Source organism: Triticum aestivum, chromosome 5B (genome assembly GCF_018294505.1).
Source record: "Triticum aestivum cultivar Chinese Spring chromosome 5B, IWGSC CS RefSeq v2.1, whole genome shotgun sequence".
NCBI classification, from domain to species: domain Eukaryota; kingdom Viridiplantae; phylum Streptophyta; class Magnoliopsida; order Poales; family Poaceae; genus Triticum; species Triticum aestivum.
The window spans coordinates 13,757,301-13,772,361 of NC_057807.1; the positions used below are offsets into that span (position 1 = coordinate 13,757,301).

The 15,061-nt window shown below is 45.7% G+C and overlaps 1 protein-coding gene across 3 annotated transcripts; it reads left to right on the forward strand.

Moving 5' to 3' along the window:
- Positions 1 to 4,359: 4,359 nt before the first annotated feature.
- LOC123110134 (CBBY-like protein) lies at positions 4,360 to 8,773 on the forward strand. Of its 3 annotated transcripts, none has more exons than XM_044530584.1 (11): positions 4,360 to 4,668; positions 5,495 to 5,555; positions 5,832 to 5,895; positions 6,115 to 6,163; positions 6,364 to 6,432; positions 7,019 to 7,080; positions 7,529 to 7,609; positions 7,770 to 7,924; positions 8,021 to 8,102; positions 8,186 to 8,329; positions 8,417 to 8,773. In XM_044530584.1, the coding sequence occupies exons 1-11, from the start codon at positions 4,459 to 4,461 to the stop codon at positions 8,517 to 8,519; spliced, it is 1,080 nt and encodes a 359-aa protein (XP_044386519.1). In that variant the 5' UTR covers positions 4,360 to 4,458; the 3' UTR covers positions 8,520 to 8,773. The 3 variants fall into 3 exon arrangements, with proteins under 3 accessions (XP_044386519.1, XP_044386520.1, XP_044386518.1); XM_044530585.1 differs by having other exon boundaries at positions 5,495 to 5,540; XM_044530583.1 differs by having other exon boundaries at positions 4,362 to 4,668; positions 5,495 to 5,544.
- The last annotated feature ends 6,288 nt before the right edge of the window (positions 8,774 to 15,061 follow it).

A 15,061-nucleotide genomic window follows, 5' to 3' on the forward strand; every position in this document is an offset into this window, starting at 1 on the left:
ACTCATTTGAGCATTTGAGCAGCTCTCGGCAAAAAAGACAAAATCAGGGTCTGTAAAAATGTGTACTGTTCACGCACTGTTTTGACCCGATTTGTCTTTTTTGCCGACAGCTGCTCAGATGTCCAAATGAGTTGAATTTTGGGGCGCACCTCACGCGTCAAATTATCTACCACCATAAAAAAGTTTGGAATTTTTTGAATTTTTCTAGTATTTATTTTGAATTTTTACTGAGCGGGAGCAGATGAGCCCGGGCTCCAGGATGAATTATCACTGAAACATGAGCTATACATAGAAAAAAGGGCTATTTGCAATCATGTCCCTAATTCGAGCCACCTACTCAGATTTACCCCTAATTTTGAAGCATGCTCAGATTTACCCCTCTGTCGTCACGTGCCATTACAGGAATTCCATTCAATGCCGTTTCCGTCTGGTCAAAGGGCTTTGACCCTTTCTCTGGACGTTTGTCGGACAATTTGCCCCTGAAGCCATGTGACACTTACATGCGGGGCCCGCTCTAAAAAAATAAAAGGGAAACTAGCCCAGCTCGGCCCTCCCGTGGGTCAATCACTTACTAGTGGGACCTACCCAGAGAAAACAAAAACTCTCTCTCTCTCTCATCCCTCTCCCCCCGATGGGACCCACTGTGAGGGTCAACACCCCCGATCCATGCGTTCTGGCCGTGAGCACCTGCACTCGCCGGCGGCTCGCCGGAGGGGGGATGACCGCAGGAGGAGGGTGCTTCCTGCGCAAGACGCGCCAAGCTCACTGGGAGCGGCAGGGTGTAGATGGGCGCGTGCACGACCGAGCCAGGCGAGGTTGGTCATGGCGGTCGACTTCTGTCAGGGGGGCTACTGATGTGTACTACGCAATCCTTCTTCAGTGCGTGTAGTTGTCGCTAAGTTGCAAAGTGAGGCATGTGCACACTGCGCTTAAGTGGTCAAATTGTTCATCATTTAATCATGCTTAGCCGACAGAAACCAAATATCACCAACTAGTTAGTTTTACGGACACTTTCATAACCAGATGGAAGACAAGAACTGATTCATGTTTCTTTATTTAGTTTCGCATGGTCAATCATCAACTATCAATGGTCATTGGTACACTCATGTAGGCGCATAATTCAGCTCAAAAAATAGGGTGTCTTGAGCGACATAGCATGGTAGGACATGGTGTGGATGTGCTTCCATTTTACTCCCTCCATTTCAAAATAGATGACTCAACTTTGTACTAACTTTAGTACAAAGTTGAGTCATCTATTTTGGAACGGAGGGAGTATTTTTTAGCTGACATGGCACTCATCATTTCACAAATTATTTTCTTCTCGTCGCCGTAATGGTGCTGCCTAACAAGATGAAATGTCCAACTTTTCCACAAAGGCATGAACCTTGCTAGCAGGTGAGGCCAATCTGAACGTCCTCGAATGCTTTCCCTTTCTCTGCCTCACACTTGGCTCCTCTTCTTCTATTGTCATCTTGTGACTAATCTGATCTAGTGTGGCGGCATTTACAAATGGTATTTTGGTCCAATAAAAACCAACCGTTATGTTAGACTATGTATTAAATGAACTAGTATCGATTTATCGTAAATATCAACGGAAGAAGATTGGCCATTTGCTATAAAGAAAAACAAGATGCACTAAGGATCGAGTCATTTAGGGTCTTACATATATCTTTTTTTTTTTAAGATCCGGGGTTGACGGCTTTATTGATATAGGAGAAATCAAGAGGGAAAACATCGGTGATCAAGTGATCATGGTTACAAGAGATGAGACCGGGAAAAGAAAAGACAGAGAGTAGAGCATATCGGCAACTATCTCGCTACATCTTCCCCAAAAGGGGTCTCTAGGCATCGTGCTCCTGCTAGTCGCTACAGCTCCAGCGTACCCCTGATGGCACGCAGGACATCTTCAGTTTGCGGCAGCTTGTTTCTGAAAATGCAAGCGTTTCTCTCCTTCCATATCTCCCAGGTGATAAGCAGCAGCATCGACTTGAAACCCTTTCGAAAACTTGCCGGCTTCAGAGCGGTTAGCCTCTCACAGCGCCTGAGGGAGTTGTGATGCGTCTCCTGCTTCTCCTTCAGTGCTACACAACCAAACCTAGAGGACGCCGTCTGTCGGATCGAGGAGGAGAAGGGGCAATCCCAAAAAAAGGTGCGTTGAGCTCTCCAAGTTTCTGACACAGAGAGCGCAGAAATATCCATTTGGCCATCCGCGCCGTTGCAGCCAATCATTGCACCATAGTCTGTCATGATGAAGCAGCCAGGCGAAAATTTTCACGGTGCCTGGAGGCAGGCCTTCCAGACTGCTGTTTTAATTCCCGAAGATGGAGCTCCATTGGTTTGAAGATTCTAGGCGGCGCTAGTTGAGTACGAGCTTCCCCCTCTGGGCACCCAGCTGATCTTGTCCTCTTCAAGGCAGAGGACAATGCTTGCCCTCTGAATCTTTTGCCACATCTGCAAGAACTCAGGGACAATGCTTGCTATGATTCCATGCCGCAGATCATGTATTGATGACCCACAAGTATAGGGATCTATCATAGTCCTTTCGATAAGTAAGAGTGTCGAACCCAACGAGGAGCAGAAGGAAATGACAAGCGGTTTTCAGTAAGGTATTCTCTGCAGGCATTGAAAATATTGGTAACCCGTAGTTTTGTGATAAGATAATTCGTAATGGGTAACAAGTAACAAAGTAACTAAGATGCAGCAATGTGGCCCAATCCTTTTTGTAGCAAAGGACAAGCCTGAACAAACTCTTATATAAAGCAAAGTGCTCCCGAGGACACATGGGAATTATCGTCAAGCTAGTTTTCATCATACTCATATGATTCACGTTCGTTACTTTGATAATTTGATATGTGGGTGGACCGGTACTTGGGTACTGCCCTTCCTTGGACAAGCATCCCACTTATGATTAACCCCTCTCGTAAGCATCCGCAACTACGAAAGAAGAATTAAGGTAAACCTAACCATAGCATGAAACCTATGGATCCAAATCAGCCCCTTACGAAGCAACGCATAAACTAGGGTTCAAACTTCTGTCACTCTAGCAACCCATCATCTACTTATTACTTCCCATTGCCTTCCCCTAGGCTCAAAACATGGTGAAATGTCATGTAGTCGACATTCACATAACACCACTAGAGGAGAGACAACATACATCTCATCAAAATATCGAACGAATACCAAATTCACATGATGACTTATATACTAGAAGATGGGCACCGAAGGTGGGCCAAGGAGGGCAGCTCCCACCAGGGCGCGCTTGGGCCTCCTGGCGCGCCCAGGTGGGTTGTGCCCACCTAGTGGCCCTCCTCTGGTACTTATTTGCTCCAATATTCTTTAAATATTCCATAAAAATCCTCGGGAAGTTTCAGCTCATTTGAAGTTGTGCAGAATAGGTAGCTTGACGTAGCTTTTTTAGGTCCAGATTTCCAGCTGCCAGAATTCTCCCCCTTGGTGCATACCTTGCATATTATGAGAGAAAAGGCATTAGAATTACTCCAAAAAGCATTACTATACAATAAAACAACATAAATAACAATAGGAAACATGATGCAAAATGGACGTATCACAGCCCCCTTGATCGTGTTGGGTTGTTTTTGTGTGTAGGTTATGCTAACGAGGTTTCGCGTGGTTCTCCTACTAGATTGATAACCATGGTTCTTAACTGAGGAAAATACTTATTTCTACTATACTGCATCATCCTCTCCTCTCCGAGGAAATCCCAACGCATCTCACAAGTAGCACTCATGCACCACGTCCCCCTTTCATCCTCACTCTCCTCTAGTGTTGGGATTCGGTGACCTGTGCTATCTCTTTCCTCGTGCAGGCCTGCGCGTACACCGACCTCCCTTCCTCACGCAACATTCACCCTTCTCCCTCCCTCTGCAACGAACCAGTTCTAGAGAAACCTAGAAAATAATCGTGGGGAGCTAGCATCGAGGCGAGCGCGGACCGAGGACAAAATTTGGCCTACCTTGACCGCCGGTAGTCTCTCATACCTCCCTTCTGCACGCCGGAAGCCTCCCGTCTCCATCCCTCCCTTCCCACCAGTAGCCCGCCCCGCCCCCTCGTGCAAGTGCGTGCAATCTTACCCTCCTTACCTTTTCGACTCCTCCATGCTCGCCCTTCTCGCTGGATGTCGCTCCCCTGAAATTTGACCGCATTTTAATCGATTTAACCATATGAGATTGTCTTCAGTTAGCTGTGATGTAGAGCCTGTCATCCTGAAAATCTGGAAACACAGATGAAATTAGCTTCTGCATTCGAACTTTGAGCACATTTCAAACTATTTCTAATCTCTAAGAGGAATAAAGAAGGAAATGGAAATGGAATTCAGTTGGAGCATATCTTCCACTTGACGTTGGGTCCACAAGTCCAGTGGCCGACCGCACAATATCTCCGGGACGTCTGCTACCTCGCCTCGCCTCGCACCTCCGCCGCCATGGCCGCCGCCGCACGATGCCTCCTGCTCCGGGCGTCGCCCCCGACGGACCCCGGGAGGGCCCCTTCCTCCGTCCACGCCTCCTCCAGCGCCACCCCGCTCCCTCTCCGCGCGGCCGCCTCCCCGAGCTCAGCCCGCCGTCTCCGGCCGGTGCCGCTCCGGTGCTCCTCCCCGCCATCGGGAGGCCCCGCCGAGCCGGGGCTCGCCGTGCTCCTCGAAGTCGAAGGGTCAGGACCCCCCCCAAAATCCTGCCTTTTTGCTGATTGGCTCTTGGGTTCTAACACTCCTTGGATCCCCAAAAAGTGTGACCTGCTCTGCTTCTGTATCACAGATTAGTACGTACTCCCTCTGTAAACAAATATAAGAGTGTTTAGATCACTATTTTAGTTATCTAAACGCTCTTATATTTCTTTACGGAGGAAGTAGTTTGCTATACATATTAATTCAGTTTCTGTAGCTGCAGAGATTGCTGTTACCCATCTAGTCATCTGGCTACAGGGATAGAGCAGGAATTATGGGATAGAACTGCTCTGTAAATGTACAAAAATGCAGGAATTATCCCGATTCAAGACTAGTTTCTGGACACATGGCTTGTTTCTGGTATTGCTGTAGCCGCAGAGATTGCTGTTACCCATCTAGTCATCTGGCTACAGGGATAGAGTAGGAATCATGGGATATAGCTGCTCTGTAAATGTAGAGAAATGCAGGAGTTACAAGTTCTCCTGAGGCTAGAAGTCGACGACGTATCTTGTTACTGTGATTGCGCTATTACATCGATTTAAAATGCACCGTATTTCATTCTTTGTGCAAATACCACTAGCAATTTCTCATTAGCTTTAGTCTGCTGAGGAAGTGTGTTGCCTTTAGGGTTCACCTAGCTAAACAGTTTGTGGTATTCCGGTACTAACTTTGTCTGTATTCCGGTACTGACTTTGGCCATTATCGTGCCATGTAGTAGTAACTTGTTTGTTGTTGTTACCTGATGAGTACTGATAACTCTGTTTCTCCCTTTCGTGCTTTTTGATTGAATACTATGTTTCTATCTTCCTCCAGAGTTCTTGCAGATGTCTACCGCTTTGGCTACCGCCAGGCTTTCAATGTAGGTGCGGACAATGTAAATATACATCTTTGCTTAACGCCCTTACCAAGTACTGTTCAGTTTGTTTGATACTTCATTTTCTCTAGTCTATGCCGTGCCAACATTTAAGTGGAAAACATGAAATGAGTAGACAATGTGGCAGCATTAGTGTGCAGTATTTTCCTATTCAATAAGTGTTCTCTATAAAATCAAACCTGTATGACTAGGAGTTTAACACAATAGAAATCTTGCAAGTGCAAGGTTCTTACTGGCCATCTTGTTTTAACACTATCCAACTTCTTTTTTTATCAGCATTTCAAAATCTTGGCTTGGATTGTGCGAATTGGACAGAGCCAATATATGCTGATTTAGTGAGGTGCGTATTGAATTCTTCAGCCTCATTGAGCCTGAGTATCACAGGTTGACCATTGACATCACTAATTTTAATATCCCCCTCTTCTATTTGTTCCATCCTGTGGCTTCTAGTGATTATTATCCGCTCCTTTATAAACATGTTTGGACTAGGCTGCATGTGAATTTGTTCCCATTTTATCCGTATCTTTATTTACTTTCCTAAACTTTCATAGTTTTCTAGGAAATCTAGTGGTGACGAGGAAAGGATGCTGGTGCTGTTCTTTGACAGGGTACCCTCTATTTCTTCTCCCAACTTCCTACTTGGTTAAATAGGACTATTTATTTATTTATTTCTCCTGTACAACATAACTGCTCATATTGTAAGTTTGTAACATAGTGTTGTGGACCTGACTAATTACATTTTCTGATGGATGGAAACATTGGAAATAAATGCATACTCATCTCCACCCTTTCTCCCAATTTGATGCAGATTGGCTGGCCTACATCTCTGCCAACTAGTGAGAAAGGGTCATTTACAAAAAGTGTTCTTCGTGAGAAGGTAGATATATACCTTTACCAACCATTCTTTAGCAGCTTTACTCAATGCATGTTCCTTGTGAGAAGGTAGATATATGTTTTACCAACCATTCTTTAGCGGCTTTACTATATGCATCATTATCTAGAAATATTACCAGCCTGGTATTAAAATTTTGATCATAGGCTACTATCTTGATTCCAACTAAAATTTGCAAATTTGATTCACCTCGTTTCACGTTTAGAACTAACTGTATTCAGTCAATATCATCATTCTCATGGGTATATCATCCTTAGTTCTGCTAAGGAAGGTGGGTAGCAAACTGATATTTACAAGTTACAGCTGGGACTCCGGAAGGCGCCGGATTTGTATATTACCCTTAAAACAGGGTTAAAGTACTTATTTCCTGTTCAATGCACTCAGTTTTATGTTCGCTTTCTAATTTACGATTGATCTTGAATATATATGAGTTTAATTTTACACCCGAGTCCAAAATGGCTAAAGGGTTTCTATCCTTCCATGATCTAATTTACAGTTTGATTTTCAACCAATTTACGAATTTAGTTTTACACCCCAGACTAAAAGGCTAATAGGTTTATTCTTCTCATAGTTGAAAGCTTTGGAAAAGCTCTCTGCTTCTGATGACTTACCACTGCGTCCCGGAGTTGAGAAGTATGTTTACTGTTTTGTGTATCTATATTTGTTGCAAACCCTTCTAGAGAAAGAGTTCCAAGAGAGTTTGAGTTGTGATTGATGAGCACTTTCAGGATATCACAAATTAACTGTAAGAAGCCATGAGCTCTTTTTCGGCATTGCGAAATTTCCATGAAATATGGGTCATTGGATAAATAAATTGCATCGTATGTGAGGAGTTTGCTGTTATATGCAATAAGGGATTGTAGTCATAACACATATACTCAAACATTTCTGGATGTTCTTACCCATTCAGCATGCTTTAGTGTCAATAAATAATTTCTGTTCCTACTACTATGTTATGTATTCATTTGTGCAGTCATGTCTCTTTTATTTGCCCTGTCCCCTGTGTTTGCTCTATGAATGACTCTATCCTGGACATCAAGTTACCTGATGTTATAATATTTTGTATGAAAATCTTCCGAAGGTTCATCGATGATGCCCTTGGTGAGGGTGTGCCTGTAGCCATATTGGCAACATATGGCAGAAATGGAGAGAAGATTTCAAGGTTTGGTTTAATGTTTAATTGCTCTTATTTGTTATATCTCTTTTTGGGGAGAATTGTTGTGCATGTCAACACTTGCATTTATTTCAAAATAAGCTTGGCATTGTGTTCATGGTAATGACATCCAGTAAACACTGTATGTGGATTTCTTTTGGCACTGCAGATCAATAGTTGAGAAGTTAGGCCCTGAGAGAACGTCAAAAATAAACATTGTTGGAAAAGAGGAGGTTGAAAGAAGCCTTTATGGGCAGCTTGTTCTTGGTGAAGGAGTGGCCTCCAGTTTGGATGAACAACTTACCAAGGAAGTACAAAAGGCTGGTGAGCATTACTAATTAGAGCAACAATTGCATTCTGGTTCATATTTAACAGTGCTAGTGTCGTCCGAACTTATTTCCACATGCTGGGTCGTGACAGCTTCTGCAGAGAAACAGAGGATAGCAGAAGAGGTTGCATCACTTCTAAAACTCAGCGTTGACATCAACACGGCATCTAAAAGGTTATTACTATCTGTGGATCAAGCGTTATTTTCTTGCGCTGGAGTAATATATCTGGAATTCACTCTTCAATCACGACCCTCAGTTCCGAGAAGATAATAGCCACGCTGCGAGCTGGGGCCGAGTATGCGGGATGCGGCGTGCAAAACTGCATCCTTGTAGCGGGCAGCCAACCCAGCGTCATCGCAGCCGAGCGCATTGGCATGCCGTGCATAGTTGTCCGAAGCAGGTGGCCGATTTCATCTTCATTAATCATTATGCTTAGTCAGTACTGAATTATGTTGCTTGTTATCTTACTTCTGTCTGCCCTTCCCAGCCTAACCGCGAGAGCAGAGTTTCACTCCGCGAGGGCCGTCATGGATGGGTTCGGTGACACGGACCTGACAGTATCGAAACTACCGAGTAAGAGGTGGGCTTAATACCGTTGCGAACTAGGCATTGGATGTGAGTTCCCTGCTATCAGTCTGTAACCGACCGACTGCGTGATGATTTGAACCGTCGCTTGATGTAAACCTGAGCTAGCAAAACGAGGCGTTATGTAATGCTGAGCTTGCGGCAGAAAGTTACAATAAGCACCAGCCTGCTTTGTTGTGTTTTTGTTGTTATTGTACCGGTGAAGTATTGAACATTTGTACTATTATTCGATCGAGTTTGTTCTGTGCCTTTATATATACATCTGACTGAGTCCTTGCCATCTACCTTACTTATTGCATCATGATAGCTGAGGATCTTGATCATTTTGCCGTGTATTTATACCGAGTTCCTCCTCTAGCATTGTTGGTATATGCCATTCGCCTTTTCGCTGTTTGATTGCTTGTAGACATGGAAGGCATTGGGAAGTATGCAACCACATCAAACCTTGCGAAAAACGAGACAGATATGGCCTTCAGGCATCCATTCAGTACAAATTTTCCAGACTATTCAAGCAGTTAGTTCACTCATATCTAATACATCATGCTATGTTCTTGAAAATATAATGTGTTTATTCTACACACAAGTTGATGGGCAAACAGTTGCCCAAGCATGCAATCCATCTGCTATTCCGATTGTTCAAAAACATTTCGACATATGGACCATCTTATTTTATGGAAAACCATCCTTGCAATGTCATTGGTCAATTTATTATCCCTAAAGAATAATGGAAAAAGCTCCATTGAAATTATCAAGAAGTTTGTTTGCTTTTTTTTTGGAAACTCAACTACTCCCTCCGTTCCTAAATATAGGCCTTTGTAGAGATTCCACTATGAGCTACATATCTATGTATATAGATGAATTTTAGAGTGTCAACAGTGACAGCTTCTGCAGAGAAACAGAGGTAGCAGAAGAGGTTGCATCACTTCTAAAACTCAGTGTTAAATCACCACTCTTAGTTCCGAGAAGATAATAGCCACCCTGCGAGCTGGGGCCGAATATGTGGGATGCGATATGAAAAACTGCATCCCTTGTAGCGGGTAGCCAAGCCAGCGTCATCGCAGCGGAGCACATTGGCATGCCGTGCATAGTTGTGTGAAGCAGGTGACTGATTTCATCTTCGATATGCTTAGCCAGTACTGAATTATGTTGCTTGTTATCTTACTTCTGTCTTCCCTTCCCAGCCTAACCGCGAGAGCAGAATTTCACCCCGCGAAGGCCGTCGTGGATGGATTCGGTGACACGGACCTAACAGTATCAAAACTACTCCCTCCGTTTCTAAATGTAAGTCTTTGTAGAGATTCCACTATAAACAACATACGAATGAGCTTGCGGCAGAAAGTTACAATAAGCAGCTTTTGCTTTGTGCCATTTTTGTTGTTATTGTACTCTCGAAATATTGAACTTTTGAACTACTGTTTGATTGAGTTTGCTATGTGTCCGATTCAGTGCCCTTATATATATATATATATATATATATATATATATATATTTGAGTCCTTGCCATCTACCTTAATTATTGCATCATGAAGGCTGAGGATCCGGATCGTTTCCCCTTATATACCAAGTTCCTCCTATAGTTATTGTTGGTCTATGTCAACATCCCAAGCATTTCGTGTGATACTGCCAATTGCTTTGTAGATGTTCCTCCTCTAGCATTTTTAGTCTATGTTCTTAGCCCTGAACATTTCGCTGTATATGGCCATTCGCCGCTGCTGTTTGATTACTTGTAGACATGGAAGACATTGGGAAGTTTACAACGGCATCAAACCATCTGAACACGAGATGCAGAGGACCCAGCTGAGGCATCATTTCACTACAAGAATGTTGGCACAGGCCCGACCTCGACGTTGCAATCCCCCGAGTACTTTCCGGCAGACACAAGTCTAGATACATCCATTTCCGCGACAAGTAATTCCGAACGGAGGGAGTACGAGCTAAGTGCGGCCGATTACTTTCCGGCCGATCGAGTCGTAGCACACTAGTACCCAACAAGCAAGTACACACGCAGGTGGATTGATCTCACGTACAATTAGCACATGCACGTAGGTAACGATCAGCCGCCGGCACCTTCGAGTGACACTGCAAGTCGACGGAATACGCACACGAGAATAGAGACGAGTTGATGGCCCACAGGTGCGTGTCGCACCTGTTTGTTTTTCTTTCTATTGATCTGGGTTTGATACAAGTTTATTACAAGGGGGAGCAACGTATATATAGTACTAATCTACCTATACGAAGCCGACTTGGTACAGACTACAAGTCCTTGCCGGACTAGTTTACACTAATCATGATTATTTCCAACAATCACCCCCCTAAATACGATGTCCTCACTTCACAGCTTGGACACCGATCCTCCCCCGCATCTTCGCGAACCTCTGGCGTCCCAAAGACCTGGTTAGGATATCTGCAAGCTGGTCGTTGGTGCAAACATAGTTGACGTTGATCTTGTTTTCTTCCACACACTCCTGTAAGTAATGATATCTCGTATCAATGTCCTTGCATCGACCATGATGCATTGGATTCTTCCACGGAGAGATTGTAGACTTGTCGTCAACATTGAGCACCACTCGCTCCGGTTCCTTACCTGTGAGGTTACCGAGTAGCCTTCCAAGGCACATGCCTTGACACGCCGCAGTTGCAGCTGCAATATACTCCGCTTCACGAGATGATAAAGCGACCACCTTCTGCTTTTGTGATAGCCAACTCACTATGCTTCCTCCCAAGAAATATGCCACGCCCGAGGTACTTTTACGGTTGTCCACATCTCCTGCCAGGTCGCTATCACTGTAGCCAAATAGCTCCATCATCTCCTTCTTCTTCTCTCTCAAATAGACACAACCGAAGTTTGTCGTCCCTTTGATGTACCTGAGTATATTTTCCACAGCTGCCCAATGTTCTGTCGTGGGTGCTTCCATGAAGCGACTCTCTATGCCAACGGAATAGGCCAAGTCCGGTCTTGTATTTGTGAGATACCTCAATTTTCGGACCACAATTCTATACTCCATTGCATCAACCGCGGGCGCTTCACTCTTCTTGCTTAGAACAACACAAGGCTTCATCGGAACATGACTTGGGTTGCAATCTTCCATGCTACAACTTTCAACTATCTTCTTTGCATATGCCTCCTGGCATAATGTGATCCCCTCCGGATTTTGTTGTACCTCTATCCCAAGGTAGTAACTCAAGAGCCCTAGATCAGTCATCTTGAATAGCTCCTTCATTTGTAGCTTAAAGTTTGCAATCACCTCTTCATCTGCTCCAGTTATCAGCAGATCATCAACATAGATGCCCACTAAGAGATGATCCTTGCCTTTACCTCGCTTGTACATTGCATGCTCCGGTGGGGCTTTCTCAAATCCAAGGGAAATCAATGTACGGTCAAGTTTAATATTCCATGCTTGAGGAGCTTGTCGTAGCCCGTACACCGCCTTGTGTAGCTTCAATACCTTGTGCTCCTCTCCTTCTTGGATGTATCCCGGTGGTTGCTTCACATACAATTCTTCCTCTAACTCCCCAGTCAGAAACGTGGAGTTCACATCAATGTGATGTAGCCTCCAAGATTCTTGAGCCACGAGAGCTATAAGTAGTCTCACCGAGTCCATCTTTGTAACTGGAGCGAACACTTCTTCGAAGTCCACATCTTGCTCTTGCACGTTTGGTTTAGCCACGAGCCTTGCTTTATGCTTCACCAAGTTCCCTTTGGCATCCTTCTTGACTTTGTACACCCACTTGAGCTCTATGGCATTATGTCCGTTGGGAAGATCCGCGAGCACCCATGTATCGTTGTCTCGGATCGAATCCAACTCTTCATCTATAGCACGACGCCAACACTCTTCCATATTTGCATCTTCAAAATTTTCCGGTTTCTCGATGTGCAAACGTCGTTGCCCTTTACTTTTCATCTTCACCGAATTTATTCGAAATGCTTCCTCTGGAGAGATGTCCAACACGCGTCGTTCGTGTGCTATTGGACATGACACACTTCCTTCTAAACTTGCCACAGTTCTTTTTCCTGGCGATTTTGCAAGCCTACTACTTGCTGGGTTGCATCCCTGCTGCCCGTCACCTTTTTCTGGAGTGTTTCCATCTTCTAGCACTTCCACTAGGCCTCCATGTAGGCTCTTTGATGGAACTGCTATATGCAGATTATGGTTGCCACCATCGGCCAGATTAAAGGAGAGGCCGGCTCCTTCTTCTGGCTTGTGCGGAGTAGTACAAGACCGTGCACCGTCTTCCTCACTACGGCTGTCTTGGAGCACTACAGCTGCTGGCCCTCGTCCGTGGTGATCCGAAACAGCGCGTGGACTGTCCAGAGTGGCAGCCGCATGTGGAGCTTCCCGCCTTGTGTCACCATCCTCTGACACGACGCTTGCGGGCCTCGCCGTGTCATTGGCCTTGTATGCGCCTTGCTCCGCTGATAGGTTGTGGTCTTGTGACGCCATAACTACGCCGGGTTCTAGCACAATCACACCGTCGCGCCCTGCGATATGTTTTTCTGGCGACACATTTTCGCCGTCTTCTAGCGCGACCATACCATCATACATTGTATCGTGGACTTCTGGCACCACGTCTTCGCCTGTTTCTAGCGTGACCACACCGTCACGCCTTACGTCATGGTCTTCTGGCACCATGACTTCGACCGGGTTTACTAGCGCGGATGCGCTCACCGGACCTGTGTCCAGCTGACCAAGATCATCTGGATCCTTCTCGTCCACTAGCTCGCACATCAGCATCATATTCCCGTCGTCTCCTTCCTCGGCCATGAGCGCCTGTTGCTTTGGTGCTTCCTCGCAGTTAGCCTTGAAGTGACCGAGGAGGCCATACTTATGACACCTCATTTTTCTGATGTCAAACTTCCTCCTCGGTGGTGCAGGCGCATCCTCGTCGTCCGAGTCGGTGAAGTTCTTTCTCACCGAGCGCTGCTTCCCCTTCCCTTTCTTCTTGCCGCTGCTCGTGGATCCGCCTTGCTTTTCTTTCAACAGGGCGATCCATTGCGCCTTTGTCAGCATCAGGTGCTCACTCGCCTCCGCGTCGCCGAAACTAAGACGAATTCTCTCGTCATGAGCCTTGAACCTTCCGACGAGATGCTCAACCTTGAGAGTTTTCAGGTCGAGACATTGCTCGATAGACGTGGCGATCTGGATGTAGCGTGCCGGCGCGGCACGCAAAAATCGTCAGACGATCGCAACTTCTTCTAGGGTTCAACCATAGCTGTGTATGCCGTTGACGAGGGTCTTGAGACGGGAGGCAAACTGATCGACCGTCTCACTTTCATCCATCTTCAGGCACTCGTAGCTTCTCATCAGGGACTGAAGGTGTGCTTCCTTGACACGGTCATGACCCTGGTGCAGGATCTTGATGGTCCCCATGCCTCCTTCGCCGAGTTCTTTCCGACGAGGTGTTGCAGCACATCCTTCGGCATGGCGGAGTAGATCGCCGTTAACGCCTGACGATCCTTCCGGTACTTCGCCGCGCCCTTCGCGTACTCGGCGCCGCCGGGGTCGACGGCTTCCCAGTACTCAGCTCCCTCCATTGCGACCTCCATGTTCATCGCGCATAGTGCATAGTCCTCTCGACCCAGACGGGGGAATTGCGACACCCCCACCATCGGCATTGGTGCTCCCGCTCCAGCCGTCACGATCTCCTTGCCTGTGTTCGACATGATCTTTCGACTGCTTTCCGAGAATCACGCCAATACACCAAAGCTCTAGATACCAATTGTTGGCACAGGCCCGATCAAACGTTGCACGTCGGCTCCTTGACGAGTATGCAATGTTTGATCGGGCCTGTGCAACGTTTGATTGGGCCTGTGCCAACAAAGAAACACTATCTGTGGTGCCAAGGACGCCATGTAGTAGGAGATGAGGCTCCCACAAACGACAGTGATGTTCAATCTGATTAACTGGAACTTAATGGACTCCTCTGCTCTGTTATGAATCTAACCGGCTTATATTGGGTTTTTTTCGGAAAGAGGGTTTACCCCAGCCTCTGCATCAGAAACATGCATACGGCTCATATTATTAAAAAGATAATGCAGTAACAAAGTTGCCAAGTATCGAGGTGCGAAAATAAACAAAAAGCTCAAAAGAGCTAAAACCCAAAGCCACAGCCGGCTGGCAAACACAATAGGAGCACTACATGCCTATCCTATTACATGACCGCCATCCAAACCGGTTGAAAATATTCTGCGCTACCATCTCCCATCGGGTAGACGCAGTAACCAAACGCTCCCTGGCCTCCGTCGGAGTGAGTAGCGACCACATACGAATGAACGCCGTGGCCCTGAAGATAACCTGCGAAAAGTGAATGTTTGTTGATATGTTAAAGACTAAATCATTTCTGCAGTTCCATACTACCCAAAATAAAGCACAGACGCCAACACGAATGTGTCTTGCAGTATCAGAATCAACCCCATCAAGCCACGTTCCAAATAACATGTTGATAGAGGTGGGATGATTAATATTAAACGCAATATGAATCGACCGCCACAGAATCTTAGCCAACGGACAATCGAGAAAGAGGTGTTTGATGTTTTCGTTATGATCGC